The following is a 19,213-nucleotide window of genomic DNA, read 5'->3' as shown; positions in this document are numbered from 1 at the left end:
CTATACGAAACGTTTGTATAAATATTTTCTATTTAGATTCATTTGACATTGTTTTATTTGCACGTAACCGTGTCCTGATTATACTATCAATCAAACCAATGAAATCGTTGCATACTTGCATGCGAACATCACACGGGCTGCACAGAATGTTGAGCTACAGAACATCAGTGAGGACCTTTGGGGGGGGGGGGCAATTTACTGGTGCATGGAAAGTTATATTGTTTATATTGGGATTTGAATATCTGAGAAATATTGTAACATCTTCTAACCATAATATCCGGGGTCCGCACACCAACTTGTACATAGTCTTTATTTTCTTACGCTTTTTGTAATTTTTAATCTTGTAGACGCCCCCCGTGGAAATCAACGTATTGTTGTCGGGGCTAGTGTCTTTAAGTAAAGTTTTACATACGTACATACATACAACTTTGTCAACCACTTTAGCGGAGTCGTCGACAACAACTTGCCCATTTGGGTTTTTATCTGCTTCTTAATCTTTTTTGCGCAATTCCGCGTTTTATCCCCATTTCCAGAATCCGCGTTTTATCCCCATTTGCAGAATCCGCGTTTTATCGCCATTTGCGGAATCCGCTTCCGCTGTTCCGTATTCCGCGTTTTATCCCAACTCCATACATCATACCTCGAAAATTCTACGCCACCCTCCCCCCAGTGGGCTGGCACCGCCCATACAACCAAATTGTGACAATAACCCGAACGTTATCTTTTTACCGGATTACTCGCGAGCACTGTTCTACAGCTTGGGCAGAACGAGTGATAAATTGGGCAATTTGTACCAGGGTGCGTTCCTCCCAAAACAGTACCGCTAAATTTCCGTACAATTGAACAATTATTATTAATCAAACAACTTTACAACAAATATCTTGCATTGTTATTGTAATTACCCAAAAAAGTCTGAGTCATCTGAAAAAGTTGCCCCCACAATACTTGACACAGACAGACCGACACCTCATCCAAGCTAGTGACATTCGGCTGGATCCATCCCTGTTTTATACTCGAGAGTCGGACAACTTTTATCGGATAGGCAGGTCCATGGAATAAATTTAAGCTAAGAGTGTTTAAATCTCACCTCCCCCCTAGCTGCTTCGTACGCCTATTCAGCTTGCATGATATATGATATATAGGTTTCAATGTGCTTTTCAAACACTACAAAAATCTGTCCCAGAAGGCAGGGCAATCCCAAAATCTTTTTGGCCGGCGCACCCCTGGCTCATAATATATGGTATAGAGGTATAGGGATATGGCTAGGTTATAGGGATGCATGGAATAGCATCCAATCCCCATTTTGTCAAAACATAGGCTACTAAATAGCAATTAATAAGCAATCAAATACCATTTTTGAAAATTACATTTAACATAAATGCATTCACGATTTGATTTTATGAAATGTTTAAAGAATTAATTTAAAAAGTACTAAGCCACAGCATTACTTTGAGTGATCAGTTTAAGTCTGTTCAATGGCCATTTTCTTTTGAAACTTAAACTATCTAATTCAACAACGGCTTCCAAATAAAATGCATTTGTTCCGAATGTTTAAATTGTGGCTGATAAATTTGGCTTACAAACCATACATATAGGAATTATTATTACTTATCAATTTTAACTAATATTTGTGTAATAATTTAACAGTTACATGCACACCTTTATTTCTTTCTAGCTAACTGGGTTTCTTTTGCATTTAAGAAAAATACAACACCTACTATGTTGAGCGAATGTTGAATTTCTTCAGCCATTCCATCTTTCCTAATGCAAATTTGTTGAACTTCTGGATAGGTTGTACCACCGTCTCTACTGATTGGTCCTATAATAAAATCACGATTTTTCACTTCATTCTTCAATTTCTTACTGATTTTAGCTTTTTGCTTTTCACCTGACTTGAAGAAATCTACCACAGATTTTAGGTCATCCCGTCGTTCAGTACCACGCAAATCGAGACCTTGAAAATCGTTTAGGCATTCCTGACTAATATTGAACACGATAACGGCAGAGGCACGATGCTTATCTGTCCAGTCTAGAGCATATTGAAAATGATCTGCTACATAAAATCCCCAACCATTTGAAAAATCGCAACAAGGTTTTCCAAGCCCCAACTTGATCCCATCCTCAAGAATATCCTTGGCACCTTTGTGATCTGTTCCATGAAAATAGAGCTGTGCTTTCGGATTATCAGCTTGGAATTCAGAGATTTTTTGTTCTATGCTAGTTTTAGCCTCATTTTTGGTTTTGGTATTAATTACAGACACTTTGGGAACAGGACCACCCGATTCATCTTCTTCGCGTTCAACAGGCACACTAAACCATTCCCCTAACTTGCTCTCGCTATAAGGAAATTTCGGAACTTTATCGTTCAGGAAAATGTCATACTTAAACATGTTTTCTATATAGATTTTAGCCCAAGCAAGAAGGGATTTGTGTCCAGGAAATGGCTGCTCAGAAATCCATTTTGCAATAACACTTGACCGGTTTTCTGTAAAGCCCATTTTCTGCAAACTATTTTCTACCAACTCTTTATCACGTAGGTCATCTACATTCATAGACTCGTCGAGTTCCTCCATGAAACACAGCAAGAAATACTCGTCAGTTTGGTGCCTTCTCATTTCTTTACTCAAACCTTTAAGCCTGCTGGCAAAATCATCTTTCAAACCAACTACAGAGCACAAGACATCTTCTTCCCTTATTACACTGTCCGGAACCAAGTTCGCAAGTCTATCTGGCTTCAAATTGTTTATGGCCTTGTAAATTTTTTTTGCTGCACGTTTGATATCCTCAATAGCTGGTTTATTACAACTTAAACTGGAGTAATGAAGTAATACACAATCGAGAAACTTATTTAGTTCTAGAAGATTTTCTTTTAGTTTTGTTAGTTTTTGCACTTCTTTCTCACTAAACCTTTTTGAATCTTCGTCATTCTTCTGATCTTCATCAAGAAACTGCTCAACATATTTTAACAAACATTTACTGTGAAAGAGATCTTGATGAAGAACTACAAATGCGTCTAATACATTATCAAGGCTTGCTCGAGCTTCTTTAATGGTAAGTTCCCAAAACAATCGTTCTTCAATGCCACGAACTGTGACGAATAATTCGAAACGAAGAATAATTTTGGGGAATAAAGCTAAGGGTTCCTTCAGAGAGCGAACAACATCTTTCAAATACTGATCAACTTTTTGTTCTTTATAATCTGCCAATGAAGTTGATCCAAGTGGAAGAGGTTCATGACTCTTTGAAGATTTTGGAGTATAGTGAAAAAGTCCTTTAGTTAAAGGATAGGGTTTTGAATATTGAACCATTCTAAAAATACATATAGTCACGATTAAATATGCACACTCATAAATTGAATACTAGAAATACATGCATGCAGCAACCCCTCGCCTCGGTTAATTAAACAAAATTAGGTAAGCACAGCGATGGTAACATGACTGTTAGAAAATTTATGTGCATTGGGGTTTTGGAACGTACATGGTATATATGTGAGAAAAAGAAACTGACGATAACGAAAAAGATGGCAGAGGTACGTTTTGCCAGAATGCACTGCGGTCAGAAATCGTTTAAAAAGCGACTTGAAGTTTTTTAAAAACGGATTTTATAAATGAAATTATTCTGTCGTTTATCACATAACACATTCAGATTTATAGTGAAATACATTTGAGAATATTAAAGTTGACTTTACCACAAAAGAATTACTTTTTAAAGCTGTGCCGAATAAAATATTATCAAGTGTAAAATCTTCCGACTTTATTATACATGGGAATTCGGCCGAAAATTTGGTCTTGTTATTTGTTAAACCGTGAAAAGTTCTGACCACATTCGAGTTTCCCTCTAATTTAATTAAAAATACATATATTCCATATTTATGAAAATATAAATTTATAAATTTCATCAAATTTTGCGAAATGACAGTTATTCATTGACGTTTGAAAATACAAATATTTTTTCGACCAATCAAGAGCTTAGTGGTTCATACTGGCGCATGCGCATAACGTAGAAGACCGTCCATGGCGTGAGGTCCACTGCATAATGGCGGACGACTTTGATTTAACATTTGCATATCGTGGGTGTAAATATCCGAGCGGAATTAGTACCCTCACCGTCGGGGATAAATTTTGGTAAATATAAAATTTGTGTTTTATTAAATCGGATAAAAAGTTTGCAAAATGTAGATTGGGAATGGTCCAACTGGATTCCGTGTATGATATTACATGGTTAAAGTTGCGACTGTTACGTCAATATTATCATTTAATTTTACAATCTTCGTGCACTATCCTAATTCCTAAATGTGCGCACACTATTGATCGAAATGAAAGACGTGTTTTCTGGTCACCTTGTAACAACGGCCCCTAATATAACTTTCATTTCTTTGTTTAAATGAAAACTATTTGTAATACTGATATTTTCGTTGCTATTCAGGCTTCCCTCATTGCGAGCTATTCTTAATCCACAATCAGGCGTCTCTTTGGCAGCGTAATGCATTCCAATTTGTTTTGATTTTTTGTTTTCTATTGGCCCATTTTTATCACGTGTTTTGCCCCCATACAAAACATTTTTTCTTCCCTATTTATTTTCATACAAACTGACATTAATTATTTACCAATATACTTTCTTAAAGTTAAAGTTATTATATTCCCTTATAGTATTGCATGTATTTACTCAGGCTCACAGCTATCATAAAAATAAAATAACCTCAACTTCAGCCAAAGGAACTATTTCCAGACAAGGTGCTTTGAATGTTTAACATATTTTTTAGACGCAGTGAGACCATCTTTCTAAGTTCTAACTGAACAAATTTATTTTGATATGATTGTAAACCTTAGCTTTTTCACAAGAGCTAGTGAGAAGGGAGGGAAGTCTGCCCGGATACGCTAGTTTATTACATACTCCATTCCTTTTCAGATATGTACATAGCACTGGCAATTTTTCAATGCTAGTTTTAAACACAAATGAAACAAGACAACTAGTGTGAGGTATGGTAAAAATGAAACAATTTGAAAACTAATAGCAGCAATTTGAGAGTAAAGCATCCATATAAGCATAGATGTCAAAGTGGCATATGGAAGGTGACTGATTAGATTTGTTTGCAAATTCAACCACAGGGGAATAACTGACAATATATAAGTTTTACGTCTCTATAGCTATTTTAAGAATATAAAATCAGCCAGATACGAGATTTAGCTGTGACTAACAGAACGATTACGAGTCGTCGCTAAACTCCGTGTACTGCTTGTTGATCAACTATTCAGCAATGATCCATGCAATGTCTACAAGGTTTCCACGAGTTTTGGCATGAAAAGTGTAGCTGTTGGGAAATTATGACCACAAAATTGATCCGCAACTCGTATTCAAAAACCGACGACAACCAGTTTTGCATGACTGTGAAGCAAACAATGCACGAAATTGACGAAAATAACGCATTTCGTATTCGCATTCGTACTGTAGTCGAAGCTAAAGCTCTCTACTCTTTATAGAGATTAGTGGTGGTAAAACAATATTTGATGCCGATACAGCAAGTAATCTAATACTATTAGCACAAAATTAATACGTGTCATGACTTGAAATAAATAATTATTCAAGACCGCGGGTTTCCAAGTAGACAAACCGTAGCGTTGTTGGGTTAAAAAGCTGATAGCCTTGCAGTTTGAAAATAAAATCCCTTATCACAGTATTATATATTTGACTATTCAACGGAATATCGCAAATCAGCTGTCGTCAGTTTAAAAACGGTAGCTCACATATCGACAATATTTAGCAAGTATGTATATATTATACTTTGAAAGGGCGTTCGAACCGAGTCATCAAGCAGACAAATTGTTAACGAAAGAAGCGATTGTTGGACAAAATAGCTTAGAACTAGCAACTTTATGAAAATAAAATCATTCATTATAACTATCACGTACTATTTTGTGATTCAACCGAACGTATGAAGTCTATAAACGTTGTCAGTTTAAAGCGGGAAGCTTACATATCGAGAAAATTATTTAGGTATCTTACTCTTATTTCTTACATAATACGAGCGAGTTACGTGTGTAAAGCCATAACAATTCTTTGCGACATAGAGTTACGTTCGAAACGATTAGAACGACAAACAGTTGGCAATTTTATCAAAAGCTATAACTTTCACTTCTGAGAAATATGGCATGGCTCGGCGTGTTTGATTCGAATTTCTTCCCATTTTCTTTATTCAATCTGCTTATTAATAAACTAAGTAAACCTCTTTTAACAAGAATAGAAGGCTAAGAAGAGAACTTACATGTTTTAGCTTCTTCTTTATATGATTAGAGAAACAGACAAACGGAGGATGAATAGCCGTTCACTCACACGATGTTCGAGGAAGCAAAATTACGAAAATTGAGAATCGACTGACATGGTCATGTGACATTAGTTCACTTGTCATGTGACCTAATTTTGTGTTTCCACTTTTAGGATCAATATAGTTAGACCACTGAGCTATATAATAATTCTTTGAGGACTTGCTCTCGGCCAGAAAATGAAGCAATTAATTGTCGGCTCTTTTTTACTTCATATTGTTCTAAATATAGCATACATATTTAGTTTTATTCACAACCTTATCATGTTTCGCTCGGCTTGGTTTACGGCCTTCCGCCTACATGCTAGATTGACACGTGCGCTCTCTCCCTCTCTGTTGTATATATATTATATATATATATATATATATATATATATATATATATATATATATATATATATATATATATATATATATATATGTGTATATATATATATATATATATATATATATATATATATATATATATATATATATGTGTATATATATATTTATCACATACTTGTGCCTTTATCAGGGCGATAACAGGGTGACATAAAAACGATATCGTCACTGATATCGCTTTTTGTCACTGATATCGCTTTTTGTCACTGATATCGCTTTTTGTCCCGCTGCATTTGCCGCTGTCAAAACAAAGATGGCTGACTCGAGCGGTTCGGGGTTTGTTTCAGCCGATGTCGATTGCTTTATAGAAGAAAAAGAAGTATGTGATAAACAGGTTATCACAATCGGGACGAGGTGATATCAGTTTTATCGCTTTCAGTACGATATCATAAATGTCCCTCGTTCGCTGCGCTCACTCGTGACATTTATGATATCGTCCCTCAAGCGATAAAACTGATATCACCTCACCCCTCATATGATAACCTATATATATATATATATATATATATATATATATATATATATATATATATATATATATATATATATATACATATATATATATATATATATATATATATATAGTAGATGAAATTAAGTCTTAAAATGAATTTATTTAGCTATCGCTACTCTGAGTTTCACGATTATCTCGATCTTCAGGCGAAGATCTTCGCCTGAAGATCGAGATAATCGTGAAACTCAGAGTAGCGATAGCGAAATAAATTCATTTTAAGACTTAATTTCATCTACTTAATTCGCTCTACTATAACATCTTATAGTATTGAGCACTCTTTTGTCTTTTCGAACAACAAGATTATACTTACAACAAAATATATATATATATATATATATTTTGTACTTTTTGCTCTTAATTGAGCCATGTGTCACTTGTGGATATATATGTGTAAGGTGTATTTGTTTTTCTACACAAGCATGACCAACCGGGCAAGCAGAAAATTCTACTTGACCGCGGTGGGAATCGAACCCGCGACCTTCGCATTTCTAGAACGATGCTCTACCGTCTGAGCTACAAGGCCAAGTTGGGAACGACTGTGATTTTACTTGAGATGTTATTGACAATGCGGAGTTTCGTCCTTTTGCATCAACATTGCAGAAGTAACTGCATAACGACATGCAAAAGGACGAAACCCCGCATTGTCAATAACATCTTAAGTAAAATCACAGTCGTTCCCAACTTGGCCTTGTAGCTCAGACGGTAGAGCATCGTTCTAGAAATGCGAAGGTCGCGGGTTCGATTCCCACCGCGGTCAAGTAGAATTTTCTGCTTGCCCGGTTGGTCATGCTCGTGTAGAAAAAACAAATACACCTTACACATATATATATATATATATATATATATATATATATATATATATATATATATATATATATATACATATATATATATATATATATATATATATATATATATATATATATATATATATATATATATCCCAAGGCCTAGGCACTCGTAATGAGTGAGCTGGTGAGGGAAAGGGACAAATTTACATTCTTAGGTTTGAATATGCCCGTCAAGGGTAAGTATGGTATATACACCCATTTGCAAAAACGTTGGCCGCAGATAGATACACAGATAGATACTCGAAGTCTAATTAGAATTGCATATGATTACATTTGCATGGGATTTCAATCATATTGCACAACATATGCAATTCTAATTAGATTTGAGTATCTATCTATCTATCTATCTATCTGCGGCCAACGTTTTTGCAAATGGGTGTATATATATATATATATATATATATATATATATATATATATATATATATATATATATATATATATATATATATATATATATATATAATCGATCTATGTCACAGGTAGCAGGGGTGGAAACTGGTCCAGGTGTTTTGGAATCATATAGGACTCAAGCAAAATAATTATTTTCAGTCTGACTGCGTTTAGGTTTATAAAAGTGGTAATAATAGTACATGTCTTTGTTGCGTTATTTTCTAAGAATATTCTGGTCTACAAAAATGAATTAAATACGCATTTTTTAATACTTATGATGAAAACTGTTCCGCACAGCCAGTTTACCAGCGTTCTCTCCAAACTCAGTGCCCTTCACTGCATCCGAACGGACAGACCTCGACGTAACCTGCTTCATCGATTATTCAGAACTCCCCTACCCTTCACAAGGCCGTACTATTACCCAATTACAAAATTCAGATCGGGGGAAGGCAAAGCTCTTTATGAAATAAATATTTGTGTACGAAAATTGCATTTGCTCAGATTACAGAAGTGAAATTCTACTTCATTTAAATTAATGAATTGACTGAAAAATTCTACTTCACTTAAACCATACTTGTATAAATGTATTATGTCTATATCTTCTTTTAAATATGGTTGAAACCATCAAATGAATGGCTGGATTTAAGATCTGGATCAGTAGTGGCTGATAAAAGAAAAAACCGCGCAAAATAAAAACACTTTTAAAAAGAGAAGAAAAGATTGAAAGAGTGAAAATGTGTTTTTTGAGAAAAAACTTTCAATGCAACACGCTTTCTGTCCAGGAGCACAAATTTGAAAGTTTAAAATATCTATGTGACAAGCAGTAATCTATGTGACAAGCAGTTGCCAGTTTTATACGTCCATTTAAGACGGCGTTCGAAGCATTATGGTCTCAACAAAACTTTACGTGCAAAACAAAACGTGCCCAACAAAACTTTAACTTTAAAAAAACACAAAATAATGCTTGAAGCTTATTTGCATGCTGGGAAGCAATCTTTTAAGAAACCCTAAGCAAATTGAGACTTTCGAAACTTTATTCTACTTTAATTGTCATGCACATTAATACGAAAAACACAGAACGAAGAAGGGTTGGGTTTGGGCCCGTGCCGTGCAATGACGGCCTGAATTGGGTTAAAAAGATGCTATCAAAATTAGTGCTCCAGACATATTGAGTCCATTGTGCATGTGTCATTGTGCACGTGTCGTTTAAGACACATTAAGCCAAGGAAACAGCAGTTTTACACCATAAAAAATACAAATAGAACCTAAACACGATGCATAAAATTCCAAGAATGAGGTGGTGCTAGATAAATGATCGATTTCATTCAATATATAATTAGTCAATTATTTTTTTTCGTCCTTTCCTTGGAGGTGGGACGGGAAAATCATCTCCACTGTGCAAGTCAGTCCTTACCGGTACAGTGGGGGGCTTACTTGATGTAAGATCACCATTCTGTCCTGTTGGGCAAGGTCTCTTGGGCAATTCCGGAGGAGCCTTATGGGTGACTTTATGAAATTCCTCCGGAGGAGCAGTTTCGGGTTCTATATGATCATTATCAGGTCGAGGAGGTAGCTGTGGGGGAATCCGTTCGAGAGAACTTCTATTATCCATGTTAGCCTCTCTATGGTCTACACCAGTGCTAGGTCCATCGTTCACCAACCTTCTCCGAGGGACTGGCACTGGTTTAGCGCTACCAGAATCGTCCTTATTAACATGTTCAAGTGGTCCTAACACATTTGGACGCAAGGATACGTTTTGGGTGTCCGACTTTCTTTCCAGCTGCATCTCAGGATCGGCTTCGTGACCTCCAACAAGGAGGAGAGATTGGACATTAGTGAAATCCACATGTGTCACGTGTTTCACATCAAATGGCCCGCTTATGCTGATGGAAGCTGGTGGTGGCTAAAAATATTGCAGGAAAAAAATACTGATCGCACTGTGATAGTTATCACACTGATGCTTATTACTATTATTTACTTCATAAATTTGGCACGGCTTTATGAATTACGCCAGCCCATATACTATTGACAGCGGACTACAAGGGCCCTATTTGTCATAGACAGAAAGATATAATCGGTGCACCCTCTATTACATTTCCCGTCCATTATATTGCAAGTTCCAAAGCATTTTAGTCTGACGTGTTTTAAACCATTGTAATGTTTAAAAGAGAAAATAATTTTAGTCCTGAGGCAATTACCACCCTTCCCTTCTTCTTAGCTAGGCAAACGATCCAATTTATACACAATACCTCCTCACGTTGTTGTTTTCTAGAAGGAAGTTTGAAGCTTTCCAACCGTTTTCGAAATGAGAGTCCTTCAGATTCCTTAATTTGGGCACCTTCTTTCACGCCTTGGACACGAGGAGAAACCTCTTTCTCTTTAGAAATTGCATGCTTGCTAGCTGAGGGCGGGAAAGGCCTTTGGGGCGTGGTAACTGGTCTTTGAGGAGGTGTGATTGATCGCGCTGGTGATACATTTTCTGCATGTTTTTCAGCAGCAACGGTAGGTCTTGCAAAAGTCGTGGGCTTATCAAGCGCGGCTCTCTCTACGTTAAGAGTCGCTGGTCTCGGTGGGGGTTTAGATGGCCTAATTACTGGTGGTTTTTCCACACCGTCCATAGGCTGTTGCGCATCGCTCCGAGGTCTGGCAGGGAGAACAGGCCTTGATTCATGATCGAAAGCGTTTTTCTCAACGCTAAAACTGGTTCCTCGTGGAGGTGTAGTTGGTTTTTCCGTGACAGCATTACTCGATTGCTTCTCTAGGCTTTGAACAGGTCTTGCAGGTGGAACCGGTCTCGACTCGTGAAAGGTGCTCTTCTCAACTTGTCCTTCTGAAGGTAAAGGTTCTGATTTGCAGTTAAGAGTGGTTTTCTCAACTGCAGAAGGCCTTTGAGGGGGTGCAGGTTTATTCACAGCGCTTGCAGTCTTTTCTCCAGGAGTTCGGCGCCTTGACAGTGCGATAGGGCCAGCCTCTTCGGTAGGCGGGTGATTAGATTTTCCAACAAGGAGGCTAACTGGTCTACCTGGCCTGCTAGGTGGAATTTTGCGCTTGCTTGAAGGAGAACCAGTTGGACTCGCAGTTTTACTAAACGGCTTCGGCCTTTCGGGTTTTGCTTTTCCAGGGATATGTTTGCCTTCCGATTGAATTTCGTCATGTGGAATGTGGGGGCTTCGCTTGGGTTTTGGAGGGGGGCCAGGTCGACTAGGTCGGGCAGGGGGAATGTTCAATTTACTAGAACCCTCAAGTTCGATATCATTATCAATGATGTCATCGTTTATGTCGCTAGCTATGTCGTCAACTATGACGTCATCGTCGTCGGAGTCTTGCGAGTAAATTTTGATAGGTTGTAATACGGTCGATGGCGTCGTATGGCCCGCGGAGTCGTCAAGCAGTTCAGATAGCGAACGATCTCTTTTCAGCCCACTAGGTGTCATTGGCACGAAATCACCAACAGTTAAGTCAGTCTTAGACAGCGGACTCCCCGATTTCAATTTCACAGCAATCTGTACACCGTCAATCTGAAAAATCGAAATTTTTTTTTGCAAGAAACACTTTCCTGATGACTGACTATAAGAAGATAAATCATAGCCACATCATGCATTATTTACTTTTTTTCAGCCCAACCCAGTTTTGACCCTTTGAATAATTTTGGGTATTTTAGAAGCTTTTTGTGTTTTGAAGGTTTTTATTAATTTTATTTTCACCAATAAAACATTTTGCTCAAATTTCGCATATACAACCTCTTCAAAAGGTTATATTCCCCTTGATCACCTAAAATGGTTTGCGTTGAACATGGAATGATGGCGTCCCCGTTGACGAACATGTTAATTAAAGCAGTATTCAAAAATAACATCGTAGTGATGGTCGATGAACTTTAGCAAGCATTAATCAATCTTTTGTGCTTGCTTACGTTTGTTTGGCTACAAACATTTTGGCGAACTCTGTGGCGCTAAGACCGTACAATAGGTTAAGGCATAGGTAGCCCAACATTCGTGTTCCGCGCGCGTACACGCTACTCAGTTATTAGCATATATTAATTTATCCTTAAGGTTGGCAACTTTATCACCAATGATCAATAATATATCACATACACACATGTCAAACTTCGATAAAAACTGAAAAACTACCACAAAATACTGCAAAATTAATAAATATAAATGAACTTGGATATATTTTCTAAATTCCGACATAGTTTTTAGCTTCAAAATGTATTGGGAAATACGGAAATTAGTTCATTTAAAATAAAGTTTTTGAAAATACATTGTCGAAATTTTCTTGTCGATAGGCGGGATCCAATTTACCCTACATTACGTCACCTTCGGAGAAATCCCGAGTCAATCCTATTTATCCTATTGGCTGCTGAAAAGTCGGAAAATTTCCGAAGATTGCTCCATTAGAGAGTAGCCAATAGGATTGACTCCGGATATCTCCGAAGGTGACGTAATGTAGGATAAATTTATTTTAAATGAACAAGTTTCCGTATTTCCCAATACATTTTGAAGCTAAAAACTATGTCGGAATTTAGAAAATATATCCAAGTTCATTTATATTTATAAATTTTGCAGTATTTTGTGGTAGTTTTTCAGTTTTTATCGAAGTTTGACATGTATGTATGTGATATATTATTGATAATTGGTGATAAAGTTGCCAACCTTAGGATAAATTAATATATGCTAATCACTGAGTAGCGTGTACGCGCGCGGAACACGACTGTTGGGCTACCTATGGATAAAGTTGCCAACCTTAGGATAAATTAATATATGCTGATCACTGAGTAGCGTGTGCGCGCGCGGAACACGAGTGTTGGGTTACCTATGGTTAAGACTGCTTTAATTCACTACGTGTTTTTCATACACACGTATAAAATAACATCTATGGGAATTTACTTTTATCAAGAAAACGTTATATTTTTACCTTTCCCCGACGCAAAACGTCACGACTTTATGACATATATATTGAAAATATTTACACTTTACACCAACATACCTCTGTATTATCGAGTTCCAATGCTTTCAAAGCTGATCTGCCATCGTCAAAAGTGATAAAGAGCTCGTCATCAATTACTCTAAAAGACGTTAACTCGTTATTATATCATCAGTTTCGGCTTCACTATAGATGCGTCATCTTGGATTACTAATATCGATGATCAACCAATACTATCATGATCATGACGTCATCGTTAAATTTCACTTCGGCCACAGCAGAACATTGTTCACTCACAACGACAATCATGCACCAGTAAATCTTAGATCGTCTTACCTAACCAACACCGTGCTTCCAATCTTCTCTAATGCAGACAACAGTTCTTCCGTATTTATCTCACCATCATCATTTAAACTGTGTATTATAACTGTCGGATCAGCAGGGCCCATGGATTTCATGACATCATCGTGAACAACGGCCTCTTTTTCTTTATCCAAGGCCTGGATCTCAATCTCGATTAGGGCAACGACTGGTCTAAATAGTCAAACACGATCTTTATAATATTTTAGGAGGAAAAACACAGACCAAATTGAAATTATTTGCACCAGTAGAACTTAATTACATATATTATTTTAAGCTAACGACCTTGCGAGGCAGTTAGCTTAACGCGAAAACCATCCGCACACGAGAGGAACTTGCCTCTCGAGGGCAAATTCCTCATGAAAACCATCCGTACATGCACGAGAGAAACTTGCTGAGCTAACAGCCTCGCGAGGTCTTTAGCTCAGCTAATAGCCCACGTGTACGGCGGGCTTTAGATACGTTACAATTCGACTGCAGTTTATATTTATGCTATGCCCATGAGCTCGAGTTTTATATGCATATATGCATGGCTACCAGCCATATACGAGGATAGCGAATGCTACGATTATTTTATATTTTTTATATTCATAATAAAATTTATAATAAACCTTCATCGTTAAATTCTCAAAAATTAACACTGTTTTACTTGCTGTTTCAATTACTTAAGCTAATGATATCCAAATCCAAAGTTGCCCATATGTCATGAACCTTGGACTCCTACAGTCAAGGTGCTCGCACGGTAATCTACAACTTGCTGATTGGCTTAGACAAAAAGTTTGTATTTCAATGAGAACGTCAGCATTTTAACGGTCATTTTGCTAACTACTTTTTTTAAAAAACACACAACAAAACTGGTGTTTTTACTTCTCCTTTATACGATTGTGTTTTTTCCGAAGAAATTGAAACATAGGCTATATGAGCTTATTCAAGCCATTTCATAATATAAGAGGGTTATATATATAGGTCTGGCTAATTCAGGAAATATTTTGCTTCGTTCACAATGGCGAGGGTATGCTGCATGCATGTATATATTTCTAATAACATAGTACTGATAAACATCCATCTATTACGCGCGATACATAATAAGTGGCTGCATGTACGAAACTCTGCCGGTCGTATATATATGGTCATTACGGTTTGCCGCTTAAAAATACAAGCGGTATCGGAAATTTTGAGCCGGCTTGAAATCCCTCTTTTCAGTCTTCCGAGAGCCACAGAACCATGCATGAGACCTCCCAACAGGACGAATTATCGACGGTGTAAAAGCTTAAGGAATAGGCGGAAGAGGACGATTTTCGCCAAATCCCAAATTCCTCCGGCACTGCATGTGGCTGTGTAAACATATATAGCCTTACTGTTGTTGTTTCGTTTGCTTCACTTTTTCTAATGTTGGTAGTATGTAGGGCAAAAGTGGGTCTTTAATTATTGAGTGTATAGTGTAAACGGGGCTTGAGTGAAAGCCGAGCATGGATACTCATTTTAGTGTGTAGTGTAAAAGGGACATTAAAAAGTGTACTCGCTCAACAAGGGCATTGTTTCGATTCCTTGTTTCAAATACACAAAACATTTTTGTTTATGCGACCTCTTCTTAGACCCCGTTTACACTACACGGCTAAAAACTCATCAGGTTGTTGCATCAACATGGAACAATGTTGTGCTGCCCATATTGTGCAGAGTTGTTATCAACTTGGAACAATATTGTTACACCCGATTCAGTTCCAACAATATTGTTCCAAGTTGATAACAACTCTGAACAATGTGGGCAGCACAACATTGTTCGATGCTGTTCATATCAATGTTGCATCAACCTGATCGTTTTTAGGCGTGTAGAGCGAAAGTTTCCGGATTCATCACGAAAGCGGAATGTTTTAGTACCGGATTCATGTTGCTGTTTACACACGCAGCAACGAATCCGATAGAAAATGTACTCGGTTTTAAGCCGTATCCGGAAACTTTGAATCCGTAAAAGTTTGTGGAAACTTCGTATCCAGAAACATTTGAATCCGGAAAATTTTCTTGTGTAAACGCTTTGTACGACGAATCCGAAGAAATTCAATATTACGACCAAATAATTCTCCAAGAACAAGTATAATGTGAGTGTAAACCGACAAATCCGCATACAGAGACAACTAAAGTGTAGTGTAAACACCTGACGAATCCGATACATGTGTGTAACAATGAATCCGGAAAATTTTACAAATCCGGAAACTTTCGTTCTAGTGTAAACGGGGTCTAAAAATGAAGGCCCTAATTTGGTAGTAACCTTGAAACGTTTGTCTTGCAGTAATATTCTAGGCAGTTGCCAAACCACATTTGATGGCATCTAAAAAAAGTTAAAAGTAGTTATTTCATCGTACCTGTGATCTGATGTTTTCAGTTGAGCGGAATGATAATACAACAACTTTCCAACAGACCAGCTCACATTATCATCACGAATGTAAAATGACTTTTTTCTCCCTGCAAAAAACAAACCAAGCGCTAAAGTGAAGGAAATATATGCAGAGGCTACATACCGTTTCGAAACGAGTGAACTCTCGAGGGAATGAGGGTAGTGCCATCAGTTTTTGATGCTTTTGTACAGCATTGAAACATATCACTAACGATATATATTTAGGTCTGGAGGCCTATGTATGTTCAATGGCCGCCAAAAATGACAATGCATAATATATAAGTTCTTAAATAGCGCGATATCGACTGGAAGATGGCGAATTCAAAGACATTTTGCTCGAAAATTATAGTATTAATAACTAAAAGAGCCTTTAACTTGCCAAACATTTAATAATTACATATAACTTGTAATTAATAGCGGGTAAAACATGCTGCAGACAGCGATACTACACATGCACAGAATATCAAGTAGCTACGTATGAAACTACATCTACTATAATTAAAATACAAATTTAACCAATTTCGCTTTGTTTCTTGGTATATTACATTATTTCAGTTATTTCATACTTTCTATATAATTATGGCAAGAAACAAAGAATTGTGCCGAATATATACAGTCATGATTTAGAAAGACATTTTGTTTTATGTAAGAGTTTAAATTTGGAATAAGATTGGGACTATATATATTCCAATAAAGTAACAAGAATTTATATTAAGATATCGTTGACTTATTTCTATGAAAACAAAAAGTTATCTAAATTGTTTGATGAACATACAGCGTTATTTTGGCCAGACAACTGATGGTAATGTGGTAAATAAATATGAACTCTTACCTAAAATGTTTTGAAAAACCGTTCTTACAGAGGCCTGTTTTAATTATAGCAATTGTTAACAAAGAGAAGTATTTTCTGTCGCCAATAAATAAGTCATTAAAAAGTTTAAACCTTGATTATAAACAGAAGACACGTCCATCGTCCAAACGGTGCAGATTTCGATTATCAATCACCCCAGTTTCCTAGGATTTCCACTACAATATCAATTGCCAAGCACTATTTGCATTTAAAATTAGGCATTCATGTGTATATAAAAAACATCCATAATGTTTATAGCTGTCCTCATACGTGGGTGGGATTTAATCACCGATCGCAGTACGAAATTCTGCCGGTCATGAAAAAATCATTATTATGGTTTGCCTCCGTTCACAGGTTTTATTAGAGCAGGTAGAATCTCATCGCGGTGTTCAAACTCTTAGACCGCGTTTATACGGCACCAGCTTAATTGAAATTCGTCGTTTTATGTCTTCCGTTTGCACACGAACGGCGGAACAGGATAAATTGGAGTCTCCCTAAAGCCGGTTTTCCACTAGCGATAATTTTCGCGCGAAGCGGCTTTATTCCTTTGTATTTGAGCAATTTGTTCTAGATGGTTGCAGTTGAGAGCTCTGGGACAAAAGTAAAATGTCGCTTCGCGCGAAAAATATCGCTAGAGGAAAACCGGCTTAATAAGAGGAATTGTCAAGTAAAAACGGGAAAAGAAACTGTGTAAATAGACGCAAAAGGACAGATTTCGGCCAGTTTCAATTTGTCCGGCACAGTGCAATCGTAGCTTTACAGTTGTCGCTTCGTTTGCAAGTCCTTGCGTTCAGCGTTACGATTTCGTATTTTTTTTCATATGCATGTTTAATTTATGACTGTGACTTGTTTACGATATTTATACGACTAAATGGAAACGATATACAGGGTGTCCCAAAAAAAACGAAAACTATTCAAATCACTCATTGTTAAAATTTGAATGCCGTGTTCACTAATTTCAGCCCGTGGGGATTTAATGAAACCGTATAAAATGCTAAATGCTTTGTGTTGCTAGAGAAAGGGAACATGTCGAAGGTCATGGTCCTTGAGATGCACATTTAAAAAATGTTATCCATATTTGTAAATTGTAAATATTGTTAATAAATATCATTTTTGCGAACAAGCAAATTTGACTGCATCATATGCATGCATAAAAATGCTTATGGCAACCCCGATGTATACACTTGTGGGTCCAACAGAGCCTTAGGCATTCAAACTCTAACAATGGCATTGTTATGGGTGATTTGAATAGTTTTCGTTTTTTTTGGGACACCCTGTATAGGGTAAAGTGTACTCGATGGCTCACATGTCATGTCAGCTCAACGCTCACGCTCGTTGAGCCCGCGATAATTAATCATATGTAGATTGAACCTGTTCATGACAGGATATTCAGCTCCGGGTTCCTGGCTCTGGGTTCGGGAAACGCTGGAGTGGCTAGTTTTCATACAAACCGATGTGCCCGCTTCGCTTTTGATGAAAATCGAAAAATTTAAAAACTAAGGCCATTCCTCTTTGTTATATTGTTAAGAACATGGCCGTAAATGAGAGTCTTATTTCATTTAGTTTGCTCGCAATAGCTCCGTAAAGTTGGCTATTTTTTGCGCATAGTTGACTGGTCAGCGGCACGGGCGACCGCCAGGCTTTATAAAAGTTCGATATTTACTAGCTTTACGACGAGTTTTTAAAAAACTAAAAGATGGCTATTCGAGAAAAAGCTTATGAAAATAACCTTATACTTCTAACCTTCTTCTACCTTGCGAAACCACGACAGACAACTTCTGTAAAGTCCAGCCGTCTGATTTCATGCACGCACCCGTGGCATAAATTTAATCCCTTCGCGAAGGCAACTAACCCGGTTTCTGCAAATTTTCGTTTTTCCACATAGGTTTATTGAACTGTAAATGTTATATCATCAATGCTAACAATTATTCGAATACTCTAAGCGAAAAATATCTCTTCTATCTGTAATATGCTACGGAAACAACACCGTGAAACACGTGTACACAAAGCGGCTCAAATCGACGAACGGCCATTGCATGTTAAGTACGCTTTTCATCGCCGAAATTTTTTCGCTGATTTCTTCGCTGATTTGACTTTAAATAAAATTCTAAAAGATGGCTATTTGAGATTTAAATTCATACTCTTACATCACAAAGATTTGAGATTTTAGGATTCGTATCCAGTGAGCACAACTCCTGAGAGTACAATTAAGCCGTTAGAATTCTGT

The 19,213-nt window shown here is 37.0% G+C and overlaps 2 protein-coding genes across 2 annotated transcripts in view; both read right to left on the bottom strand.

Annotated features, from left to right (window-relative positions):
- Positions 1-861: 861 nt before the first annotated feature.
- Positions 862-6,370, bottom strand: LOC114531102. Its single transcript, XM_028552747.1, has 2 exons — positions 6,263-6,370; positions 862-3,309 (listed from the first exon to the last, which is right to left on the bottom strand). The coding sequence occupies exon 2, from the start codon at positions 3,306-3,308 to the stop codon at positions 1,662-1,664; it is 1,647 nt and encodes a 548-aa protein (XP_028408548.1). The 5' UTR covers position 3,309; positions 6,263-6,370; the 3' UTR covers positions 862-1,661.
- Positions 6,371-8,640: 2,270 nt separating this feature from the next.
- The window catches only part of LOC114531045 (synaptojanin-1-like), a 28,231-nt gene continuing 17,658 nt past the window's right edge, over positions 8,641-19,213 (bottom strand). Inside the window, exons 16-20 of the mRNA XM_028552687.1 lie at positions 16,105-16,204; positions 13,721-13,918; positions 13,448-13,526; positions 10,711-11,979; positions 8,641-10,364 (exon numbers count right to left, since the gene is read on the bottom strand). Of these exons, the coding sequence (XP_028408488.1) occupies positions 9,798-10,364; positions 10,711-11,979; positions 13,448-13,526; positions 13,721-13,918; positions 16,105-16,204 (2,213 nt within the window). The 3' untranslated portion in view covers positions 8,641-9,797. The remainder of the gene's footprint in view (positions 10,365-10,710; positions 11,980-13,447; positions 13,527-13,720; positions 13,919-16,104; positions 16,205-19,213) is intronic.

The sequence above is a fragment of the Dendronephthya gigantea genome, unplaced genomic scaffold (assembly GCF_004324835.1).
Source record: "Dendronephthya gigantea isolate DGI-Jeju-01 unplaced genomic scaffold, DenGig_1.0 000068F, whole genome shotgun sequence".
Classification (NCBI taxonomy): domain Eukaryota; kingdom Metazoa; phylum Cnidaria; class Anthozoa; order Malacalcyonacea; family Nephtheidae; genus Dendronephthya; species Dendronephthya gigantea.
The sequence above is the reverse complement of the archived record's forward strand: the minus strand, read 5'-3'. Positions and strand labels throughout refer to the sequence as shown.

What these genes read in the sequence shown, in the direction of transcription:
- LOC114531102 (XM_028552747.1), bottom strand. Translation starts at nt 3,308, where the DNA reads ATGGTTCAATATTCAAAACCCTATCCTTTAACTAAAGGACTTTTTCAC.